Raw genomic sequence first — 12,271 nt, 5'->3', positions numbered from 1 at the left:
ATGATGTATACAAAAAATGTACAATGTTTATGAGAAAGTATATGTTTAAAAAATGTTGATCATGTATCTGCAAAATGTTAGCATATAAATAAAAATGTTCTTGATGTATACAGAAAATGTATAATGTTATGCGAAAAAAGTAGACATGAAAAATATTCTTTTCAAAATATTTAATCATGTATTTGGAAAATCTCAAACGTGTATATAAAATATTTATGATATAAAAAATGTACAATGTGTATGGATAAAATAACGTAAAAAATATAAGTCTTACAAAAATGTTAATTATGTGTATGGATCGGTCAACCCAGTGTACTTCATGCATGATGCACCCAAAAACATACCCTCCGGGTTTCTGCACATAACGCTAAAAGACCCATCATTCAGATCTCTGGAAACCACACCATCAACTCTCAATTTTACCACTCCAGACGCCGGGGGAATCTACCGTGTTCTGGTTCGAGGTGGGACTGCTGCTACCTGTCGTGGTGGCTGCGGTGGCTTACAATCTTTCAGCTCACGAAGATACTTTATGATGAAATTGTGTGTCGACATAGGACTTTGGAAAATGTTTTCATGGATAGCTTGGCGTCTCGCATACCAGATCGCCCGTAAAGTCACCAGAACCTAAGTGACAGCGGAGCTCGATAGTGTGGGCTGGGCCAAGGAAACGGCCTGCAAGCCCACCTCGTACCCAAAGGCCGGGACGGCGGCACCTTGAAATACCTCCGCCTTGGCGCCCAGCGTAACCGCCCCAACAAACAGCTTTCCTCGCCGGAGTCCCCAACAAACCAAGAACCCCTCGCCCTCCCTCCACCGCCACCGCGCAGCAGCCCACCGCCTCCGCCCTCCAGCGCCGGCGACCGATGGACTTGTTCCACGACAGGCACCACGTGCGGCTGCGGAGCCGCGTGCACCGCACCTACCTCCACGCCGCCGAGGACGGGGAGAGCGTCACCCTCAGCCAGCTCCACGCCTCCATGACAGCGGTGTGGGCGGTGCACATCTACAACGGCGACAACTGTCCGTACCTGCTCCTCCACAGCGCGGCCTACGGCCGCTACCTCGCCGCCACGGCCACGCCGGCGAGGCTCGGCCACCGGGGCCTCCGCGCGGAGCTGCGCGACTACGACCAGCCGGGTGTGGAGGCCTTCATGTGGCAAGCCGTGGATTCGGGCTGCGGGGACGACGTCGTCCTGCTCCGCAACGTCGGCGGCCGCTACCTCCGCGCCAACGGCAGGTACCTCCCCTGGAACTCCACCGGCGTCAGCGTCGACGACAACGCCAGCTCCATGATGTACTACTGGGTCGTCGAGCCCATCCCCGCCAGAGAGGACATGCCAGCCCTTCCTGCCCCGCCTCCGGTGAGTTTGCCATGACCGACCCGCTTCTTGATACCTCTTCTTGTTGAATTGCTTTCGGCGATTCAGCGAATTCTTCTTGAACTCCTGAACATAACCATCTTTGTGATTCTGTTCCATCTTTGTGATTCAACTGCAGAATCCACCATACCTCCTCGGGGTCATCCACGTGGAGCCGGCACGGCTGATCCGGTTCGTGCGAGCGCTGGACAACGGGCACTACCCCGAGGACCCCGAGCACGAAGCCTGGCGCCAGTTCTGGTTCAGGGGGAGGTCCGCGTTTCGCCTGAGGGACGACCTGCGGTTCCTCGTCGGCGCCGGCGTGTACTACCGGAACATCGCCATGTGCGTCCGAGCGGGTCGCTACGGGAGGCTGACCCCGCTCGTCGTCGACCTGCCCGACGGCGGCCATGGCGAGACCCTCGAGATTGTCCTCATCCGGGCCGAGACCCCTGGTGAGTGAGAGCCTCTCTCCATGCCCCAACTTCCTAAAGTACAGTATCTCCTAACGGTGACAAGAACTGAAGACCGATGGTCTTTGGTTGAGTTTTGTACACATATATATTTTTGGGTTTAATTTAGTGGGGTGTTAATCTACTTGTCTTACTGAAGCTGTTACTGAAATTTTCTAGTCTGAATCTGTTGAAGTCTGAAACTGTTAGGTGTTAAAACAGTTCACTGAAATTGTTGTAGTCTGAAAAATAGTTAACTGAATCTGTTGAAGTCTGAAACTGCTAGGTGTTGGGAATTGTCTGCAACTGCTGTAATCTTGTTGGTATGTAAAATATGATATGTTATTGGGGGAATAAATCATTATCGAACTTGAAACACCAACTCAGTTGATTCGTTTGATTTAGCCAATTTTACTCGCGTTTGATTTAACCAATAAATCTCGCACCTGAGCTTTATTCAGGTTTTGTACATGAGCTGCAACCTTGGTCTTGTTATTCCTTTTATTTTCTAACCTGATCGTGCTTGGAAAAAGGATATTATGATTCGTTTTGCTATGACTTGGAAAAAGGTGAAAGTAGTTGGATGAAAATAGTAGATGCCATGTTAATTTATCAAAGCTAGTTGCACATTTCTGCCCTTGATTCAGATAATCCAGTTCATCGATTTCATAGTATAGATTATGGTAGCTGCAAAGCCAAATCGAGTTCATTTTACCTTTGCAGAGAAGATACTTATTTTCTAACCTATGAATAAAATTCAGGTAGTATCTTACAATAATGCATAAAATCTTTAGTTCCTTGCACATTATATTGTTTCAGTTTTTTTCTTCTTGATGTTGTTATTGATTGTTGGTCTCCCACCTAATTGGCTCATAATTTCTGCTAATTCAGCCTACAATGGGCTGCGACACCCAGATGTCAACGCGGAGTAGAGGAAGATGGGAGCAGGAGCCCTGAAAGTACACCTGTCCACAAGTTTCGCCGCCTCGACCACAGCAGAACTGGACGCCTACTTTTGCATAGATAGATAGATATAGGTTCAGAAAACTCTTTCGTTTCTTCTGCTTGCAAAACATGCTTCGTTCTGGATTCAGAACTGCCTATAGTGTTGCTTCCAATGGCTGAGCAATTTGTAGGTCGTTGCATGTCACTCTTTTGACATTCATCTCTGAGATGTGATTTCTGGTGTGCTTCGTAGAAGAAGCATTTCACTGTAGGGTTTATTGCAGTGAGTTGACATTCCTGCAATATTTTGAGATCATACATTTCGCGTCACTGGAAAATGCAGTGGTTTTGACAATGAGTTAATGGTCCTGCATTCATTTTAGACAAATGGATCGTGTTTAGTGGGTTTTTCCTGAGAGCTATTGATCGTGTTTTTAGTTGTGCTGCCTTGCCTTGGGTGTTTAGAGTCCTTAATTCCTGACCTGCACAAGTGCACATACCAGGAAGAACTGTGGCCATGAGTAAAGCGAAAAGGCCTTATGACAGAGCTGTACGAAGCTTTTAAGAAGAAGAAGAAAAAAATGGTGGTAGCACACTGGAACTTCCCATAGATTCATACAAGTTTTTCGAGAAAACGCAAAGACTTTGCGTTTCTTTTCATTGAAAAGTGGGGGAGCACTTTATATGCCTCCTAGGAGGTGATTTGCAGGTTATGTTACAATGATCTTAGTATCCATCCCAGGTGTTGGGGATCACCAATCGAAGGCTTGAAGCCCCAGCCTGAGCCCATAATGCGGCCTCTGCTTTTATGTGCTCTGTTGGTTGATCCCCTTCCAAGACACAAGCGTTTCGTTGCTTCCAGATCATCCATCCCGTCAGAAGCGTTGCGGATGCCAGCCCCTTGTGAAGTGCCACCAGTCGGAGATGGAAGCGTCCCGGTCAGGTGGCCTGCACGTCATCCTCAGCCAGGCAAGGATATCATGCCACACTTGCCTTGAGAAGGGGCATGTGGCAAGCAGGTGTTTCATCGTCTCTGGTTCCTGATCGCAAAGGACGCAACGAGGGTGGTGCTGCAGGCCATGGCGTTGTAGTCTCTCGGCAGTCCAGCATCTGTCCAGCTAGCTTCATACAAGTTTGCCAGATCATATGCAGCCATGCCATCGATATCACAGCGGAGCGAAAAGCGTTTTTCATACTCCCTCCGGTCCTTTTTACTCTGCATATTAGAATTCTCTGGAGTCAAACTTCACAAAGTTTGACCGTATTTATATGAAAAAATATCAACATCTGCTATGCTAAAGTTATACAATATGAAACTTTAAGTCATAACACATCTAGTGGTATTGATTTCAGATTGTGAATGTTGGCACTTTTTTCTACAAAGTTGGTCAAACTTTACGAGGCTTGACTTCAGTGAAATCTTATATGCGAACTAAAAAGAACCGGAGGGAGTACACAACAACATCACTCATGCAAAACCCTCACCCACAGGAGGGACAAACTCAATCTTTCTTTTATTGACAGACACTGAAAACAAGAACAACTTATTCATGGTGTAGTCTGTCAGGCTACTGAACATGCTTGAGTACCCGATTTCTCGTGAGATCTGTCGGGATCAGCAGATGCAAAGATTGTATGCTCGATGCTTTGGATTTACTTATGGACTGTGACCATACGTGCTGCCTTTCTGGGACCTGAGATTAATGCTTAGAAAAGGACCGGAGCAGGACACAAACAATTTAATGCAGCTAAGCTACTAGAATCTAGAATTCAACAAAGCAGTCTGCCAAGATTGCAAAGCTATATTTGTAGTGATAAAAAAATTTATAGTTCGGAAGGAACAAGTATGTATGCTGTATGTATGCAATTGAAAATCATGAAATGGATTGGAAGCATGCATATATGCAAGTCATAATTATGCAATACATATGCAAATGTCATGTCCTGTTCTTGCCTGTGTGCAGGCCGTAGCATGCGAAATTTTACACAGAACATATATGCAAGCTTTGTGTGCATCAAGCAAGTAAGAGAATCTGAATGCATTCAGAATCCGTTGGCAAAACATACTTATGAAAGTGTTCGCACACGAACACGTCACCGTGTACCCTCGACGCCGGGGGTGATGCACCGCAGCTCACGTCGAAGGAGACCCGTCCGGAAGCGCGGTACGCAAGCAATCCGGCGGGTGCTTTTGAGGACCCGAAACCCCACACGCCCGGGAGGGACCCCGTCAGGGCGCGGCGCGGCTATGGGCTGCCCTAGGTCGACCTGATTGCCCCTAGGGCCTCGAGGTTCGCTGCCCTGCAAACGAAGAACGAATGAAGACGGGAAAAAGAAGAACAAGGGAGAGAGATAAAGGTAAAGGTAAAAAGTGGTAGATGATTTGATCGATTGTGTGTTGTTCAATCGGCCATCACCCCTTGAGTATATAAGAGGTGGCTGGACTTCCCGTGCAAGGAAAAGGCTTCAATTCACGTCCAAAACCCTAGTCCAATTGGGATTTGTTTGGTCCGAATTTTCCAAAACTGTTCGGTAAAATCTGGCTGCATGTTGTGGGCCATGTTCGGGGGAGTAAACGATCTCGGATGGAAACGAGCCCAAAAGCAATCTTGACCGTTTCGACGAGACGAACAACTTTCATGTCGAACGTTTTTTGATCTGAGGCCATCTTGAGGGGGTTTTCGGCTGTTTTCCGAAGTCTGCAGCAGCCAAATTCAAAACCCGGACTAACATACCCGGAGTGTCCGGTCATCCACATAGAAAATCAAAACCCGGATGGTTGTCCCCGGAGTGTCCGGCCATCCAGTGCAGCAGCGCCTTGTACTGGCTGTAACTTTTGCATACGACTTCGGATTAAGACGGTTTTTATATCAAAATCATCCGTTTCGACGAGACGCACAACTTTTATGTTGAAACTTTTTCCATTTGGAGTCATCTTAATTGAGTTTCAAGCCATTCTTTAATCTGGTGTCATCATGAACATCTCTGAATTTGTTATAACTTTTGCATCCGGACTCCGTTTTAGACTACTTTCATATCCATCTTGATCTTCTCAAAGAAAGCCATATCATGGTGAGTTTCAATCATAAGTTTGAATTAATCTTGACATAGATTAGAGCAACTTTTACGATTGTGCCACTTTTGAGCGTCAACACATGCCCCCCTATTTTTCGGCAAAGCTAGCGTGCCGAAAAATAACTTGTACCATGTTTGTTTTAAGGACGATGTCAACACTCCATCGGCCATTTATATGCTTAGGGCGATAATTATATATCGGCCATTATTGTTTTTGAACCCTTGCTGCAAACTTGGGCGAAACCTTCTCAACTTCATTAACAATCCGATGATAAAGTTCCATAGATATGTCATATATGTCTCAAGGTCGTCCTCCGAACCGTATTGTTCACCCTTTTGCTAGGATTTTGTAGATAATCAACAATAAACTCTCTCCAATCCTTACTTTCACCTGCATCAAAATTCATTAGTGGCCGAAGCTGTGGGCTTCGGTTCGGCCTTATGTTGACAAGACCTAGCACTATTGATAGAAATGCAATACATCATGGTTAACATAGTAGCCGGATGCTTGCTGTGCCAACTCTTTCGAATTGTCATGTCTAGATATATGAACAATTTTAAAGCAAGCCAAGGTAAATCTTGCATCTAGACATACCAAAAGATAAACTATAAGTGATTTGTCAAAACATTGATAATCCTCGGATATTTGTTGCACTACTAACAACGAATCATCGGAAGCCTCAATATGTATAGCACCTATAGCAAGGCAAAGCTCCAATCCGAATGACAATGCATATTCGGCTTTGATCATTTGTGCATAAATATTTTAAGCGGCACGAGACTTCACAAAATAGCACCATAAGGAGATATATAAAAAATACCAACACCTTGGCCATTGATACAATTTTAACCATCAAAAGTAACCTCCATGGTACTAGAAAGACTAGGACAATATCAATGAACATGTACTTTGTTTTGGTCTCCAATTGAACTAAGGACAATGTTAGGATACTACATCGGCCATGCTTTGACATATTCTTAGGGCGATAGATAACTATCGGCCATTACCATGAGGTCCATGTAGAATTCACCCACCAAAGTATGTATAGCCGAAATAAACAAATGAAATAGCAATAAAATATTTCGGCCCCTTTGTATTAGCAACAAAAATGTAACTAACCAAATGTATAGTGATTTGGTAATACCCTGTCATGATATAGAAAATTATGTTGCATCCATGGAGGGTAATTGATCATACCTATGGATGAATTCCATGGCAAAGGCATGAATGGTATGGTTGAAGAATATGGATGATGTGCTAACCGAAGATTTTGATATTGTGATGCGCACCTTCGGCTTAATTGTTTGTTGCTTTCATTCTTCTGTTTCTTCACTTTTGTAACAGTTGTTGCAATAGAAGGTTGCACATCATTTTTATTTTGACTGCTCCTCTTGGGAACCCATGCCATGCTCCTTTCTTCAAGTTCTTGTGCACTAAGTTTTTGTAATTTCTTCTTTTGCCAATACGATAAGCCGAGCGGGCATCTCGGCTTTGATTCTGTTTTGACCAATGGCAATTCCTTTTTGGCCTTGTGCACCCTCAACTTCTTTTCTTCAGATTTGGCACTCTGATTTTTATCAATTGGTTGCTTCACTTCTTTGCCTTTTGTAGCCAATGTCAACACTTTAATTGGCTCCTTTTCATTTGAGATCAAATCTGGAATTGCACTCTTACGACCATCTCTTTTAACACGGTAAACTTGGTTGACCACCTCTTTCTTCTTCCTTGAGCTCTGGACCGATTCCTTATGATTGAAACGGTCTTTAACATGTGATTATTCAAATGTTGATCTTCTCGGAGCTGCATACTATTGGTGAGATGGTTTAAAATAAGATGGAGAATGTGCCCTTGTATCGTACCTGTCCCGTGATGGATATGAATCTACATGAGCATAGGGAGGCATCCACGCCATTGGCATTGGCGGTCCAAAATAATGATATGAATATGTTGCATTGAAATTCTCACTTTGCCAATACCAATCCTCATATTTGCGCCTTGGGGGTGATCTTGGTTTCTTTGCATGATTTGGCCGATAAGTATTCTTCTCTTCACTCTTCTTTTGATATTTATCCAATAGTTCAACGAAGGAGATTTTTGATCTCTTACACTTGCGCTTATTTCGGCCTTTATTTTCTTTTGGTTTGCTTTCGTCGATCATTGGATTTGCTTGCTGCCCCCAGTCCTTGGCGTCTCCATTGTAGCTTCGATGGAACTCTCACCCTCAAGATTATGTTCATTATGCTCTTCAACAACTTCTTTACTTGAAAGCTTGATCCCATCACCTGCAGTTTTTACCTTCTCTTTAAATGGATCGGCTTGAAGCAGCCGATGCAAAAACTTTTTGCCATCGGGACCAATCGCAATAGACTGGTCATCTCTTGGTATTTCAACAAACTTCAGTCGTCCTTTTTCAATGGCCGATTTAACTATTTGACGAAACATGTTGCAATCCTCAAAATTATGCTTGGACGAATCATGCAACTTACAATACATATGTCCCTGGACAGATGGCTCAACATGGTGATCAAGAATTCTAATATAATTATTTCCCAACAACAAATCAAAGATTTGATCACACATATTGGAATTGAAGGTAATTTTTTATTTTCTAGCCGATCTTCTTGTGAGAACGGCTTTGGAGTTAAGCAAACGAACGGTTCAGATTTTGCATCACCCCATTCGGCTATACATTGTGTTTTCCACTCTATCTTCGATGTCTTTTGATAAGATATTATATTAGCATCGGTTTTCTCAATAGAATTTAACCTTGGCTTTAAATTTCTGAAACGAAGATATTTAGAACATACATGTCTCAGTTGAGACCAAGCGCAAGCCAAGTACGAAATAAGCAAAGCTACCCAACTAGATATGAACCTTATATAAAGCAATGGGGAAAGCTTTGGCTGTAACAATAAGTTATTATCGGTCTTTATAAATGGCGCAATGGGTTGACCGATATGTTCCATAACAATTTTATTGCTAACAAGTAAATTACCCTTCTTCATTGGTCTTTCAAAATTACTTAATAGGATTTTTCTGATGGATGCATCAACAATAAAGTTTTAACCAAATATGAAAATAGGTAAATTACTTGCTAAACATACCTCTTCAAATATGTTGAGAGAGCATGATAGTGGTGTGGCTTGAACAATATCTTGCTTCATCTTTGGGTGGCTCCCCAACGCCTCTTCATCATCTTTTTCTTTATTCCTTGAATCATTACCTTGAAGATCCTTATCAGCCGAACTTTGTTTGGCTACTTGCTCTTGTCCTTGAGGCTTGTCAATTTCTATGGCACGGAACTCATAGGGCAGGAAGTAGGTTCCATTAACTTCAGAAAAATCAAGCACGGTTGTTTTGCTATGCTTGCCATGCCCTTTCTCAATAATGCTTGCCTCTTTGGATTTGATGGATTCGGAATATATACTACTTGATTCGGCTTTTTCAACCGAAGCACTTTCAAGTTCCGAATCATCCTTCTTTTCATTGATACTACCAATTGGCAAACCTTCTTTTATCTGAGCCAATTATTTTTTTATTTGTTTCTGACGGCGAGCGGCAAAGTTGGCTTTAAGCTTTTTCTCAATTTCAGCCCACTCCGGATACGATTGCCCCCCAATGCTTTTAGATTCTTTCGGCAATGACATATGGTTGTTGCCGAAATTTTGCAATAGTGGGGGTGTATAATATGATGTAGTACTAGGTGAAGGCATATGCATTGTTGTAAAACCATATTTTTGCTTGCCAATTTTATCAATTGGCAAAGATTCATCTTCTTGCAAAACTCTAGCTTTTATTGCGGCATAATCAGGAAATAGCCCCTTTTCATGTTGTTCAAGGCAAAGAGCACTAATCCTCTTATTTTGGGCTAAACTCTTCAATGCAGCCACCACTACCTCATCTTCTACAGTTGTGTATGGTGCTGAAAAATTATTGTCATAAGGTGTAGCATATGACGGTTGGGAATAACTGGCCGAATAGCTAGTAGTAGCATGGCCAATTCTCTCGTTCATCGGCATGGTTGGATTAGTATATTGCACATTACTTGCCGATGAATAAAAGGGTGAAACACTTTCTTGCATGGCATTGGAAATCCTAACATGAGGTGTTTCAAATTTATTAACCAAACTCACCATGTTGTTCATCGGCATATCAATTTGTGGGGTTGCCGATGCATGAGAGTTGGGATACATATGATGCATGTTACTAGTATCATAAAAAGTTGAAGCATGTAAATTACTCTGAATCGGCCTATGCACGTAATTAGATGCATGATTGAACAAACTAGGGCTGGCCGATAGAGTATACTCATTGAACGATCTAGTAACACCATATGAATTATTTGCATCTACAGTAGGGAATTGGGTATTCATATTACCTTTGTAGATTGCAAACCCTAGATGACGATCTCTTTGTAGCAAGAACGGGCTGGAGACCGTTCAAAGCTTTCCCCAGCGGAGTCGCCAAAAAGTGTGTTCGCACATGAACACGTCACCGTGTACCCTCGACGCCGGGGTGATGCACTGCAGCTCACGTCGAAGGAGACCCGTCCGGAAGCGCGGTACGCAAGCAATCCGGCGGGTGCTTTTGAGGACCCGAAACCCCACACGCCCGGGAGGGACCTTGTCAGGGCGCGCGGCGGCTATGGGCTGCCCTAGGTCGACCTGATCGCCCCTAGGGCCTCGAGGTTCGCCGCCCTGCAAACGAAGAACGGACGAAGAACGGAAAGAAGAAGAACAAGGGAGAGAGATAAAGGTAAAGATAAAAAGTGGTAGATGATTTGATCGATTGTGTGTTGTTCAATCGGCCATCACCCCTTGAGTATATAAGAGGCGGCTGGACTTTCCGTGCAAGGAAAAGGCTTCAATTCACGTCCAAAACCCTAGTCCAATTGGGATTTGTTTGGTCCGAACTTTCCAAAACTGTTCGGTAAAATCTGGCTGCATGTTGTGGGCCATGTTCGGGGGAGTAAACGATCTCGGATGGGAACGAGCCCAAAAGCAATCTTGACCGCTTCGACGAGACGAACAACTTTCATGTTGAACGTTTTTTGATCTGAGGCCATCTTGAGGGGGTTTTCGGCTGTTTTCCGAAGTCTGTAGCAGCCAAATTCAAAACCCAAACTAATATACCCGGAGTGTCCGGTCATCCACAGAGAAAATCAAAACCCAGATGGTTGTCCCCGGAGTGTCCGGCTATTCAGTGCAGCAGCGCCTTGTACTGGCTGTAATTTTTGCATATGACCTCGGATTAAGACGATTTTTATATCAAAATCATCTGTTTCGACGAGATGCACAACTTTCATGTTGAAACCTTTTCCATTGGAGTCATCTTAATTGGGTTTCAAGCCATTCTTTAATCTGGTGTCACCATGAATATCTCTGAACTTGTCATAACTTTTGCATCCGGACTCCGTTTTAGACCACTTTCATATCCATCTTGATCTTCTCAAAGAAAGCCATATCATGGTGACTTCCAATCATAAGTTTAAATTAATCTTAACATAGATTAAAACAACTTTTACGATTGTGCCACTTTTGAGCGTCAACAGAAAGTTAGAATTTTAATTGGAAGCACTTAATGTTTGCCCACGATCCTGGTCGTGATGCTTCGGTGAGCTTAAAACCAGAACATAAACAAAGTCGCAAATCTTGGTGTTCATCTCACGGTCCAGTAAAATGTTACTGGCTTTCAGGTCTGTATTACTCTCAAGCGAGAGGGCTTGTGCAAGTAGAGAAGTCCGTGTGTGATCCCATTGATTATATGGAAGCGCTGCTCCCAGCTCAGCATTGGCCGACCCTTTCGCACTAGGAAAAAGTAATTTGATGCTTTAGCTTGTGTGAGAGTTCCTTTAGGCTCTAGCCCGTAAGAAATCCTTATGGCTCCTTGATTACTACAGTACATTCAAGCAAAAGGAAGGCGGGCTTGAATGTGTAACCAGTGGCAACCAAAGTGCATCGTGTGTTTTCCAAATTTTGGTTTCCTCCAGTGTCTCAGACATTCAAATCGCACAAATATTTGTATGAACATGAGCTAAGTCCAATGACGAACCGAAGTCTTAAATGGTACTCATCTTGTATGCATGTCTAGAACAGGGGTGCCATGTCTTTCAATTACCCGTGACATATCTACTCACTATATGTAGAGAAAGAAGTTTTTTTTTTGGCATCTCATTTTTATGAGCTTCTCTTTCATTCTTCATATGATTAAGTGTTCACATATGTTTTGTAAGCTCTGCAAGTTCATAGGTTTCTCCTTTTCTTCTTCTTCATTTGTTGTTTTCTGACAAATGGTGAATTTTATTAACTCAAAATGAGGCATCAAAAGGATATCAAAACAATGAGCACACACCCGACCTCTGCATAAGTAGGATGGAGTAAAAAACAAAAGAACCTCTGAAATGCCAATTCCGGATGCTCCGACAATCCCACGCCGTC

The 12,271-nt window shown here is 43.4% G+C and overlaps 1 protein-coding gene across 1 annotated transcript; it reads left to right on the top strand.

Annotated features, from left to right (window-relative positions):
• Positions 1 to 779: 779 nt before the first annotated feature.
• On the top strand, positions 780 to 2,745 carry LOC125540878 (uncharacterized). The gene is made up of 3 exons (XM_048704414.2): positions 780 to 1,364; positions 1,501 to 1,816; positions 2,705 to 2,745. The coding sequence occupies exons 1-3, from the start codon at positions 867 to 869 to the stop codon at positions 2,743 to 2,745; spliced, it is 855 nt and encodes a 284-aa protein (XP_048560371.1). The 5' UTR covers positions 780 to 866.
• Positions 2,746 to 12,271: the final 9,526 nt, after the last annotated feature.

This window comes from Triticum urartu, chromosome 2A (genome assembly GCF_056163025.1).
Source record: "Triticum urartu cultivar PI428250 chromosome 2A, HENAU_Tu73, whole genome shotgun sequence".
NCBI classification, from domain to species: Eukaryota; Viridiplantae; Streptophyta; class Magnoliopsida; order Poales; family Poaceae; genus Triticum; species Triticum urartu.
This window is presented reverse-complemented; position numbering and strand designations above follow the sequence as displayed.

Bases quoted from the DNA above. Each gene is read 5' to 3' on its own strand.
- LOC125540878 (XM_048704414.2), top strand. From the start codon at position 867: ATGGACTTGTTCCACGACAGGCACCACGTGCGGCTGCGGAGCCGCGTG. The intron at 1,365-1,500 runs GTGAGTTTGCCA...ATTCAACTGCAG, and splicing joins CCCTTCCTGCCCCGCCTCCG to AATCCACCATACCTCCTCGG. The intron at 1,817-2,704 runs GTGAGTGAGAGC...CTGCTAATTCAG, and splicing joins CATCCGGGCCGAGACCCCTG to CCTACAATGGGCTGCGACAC.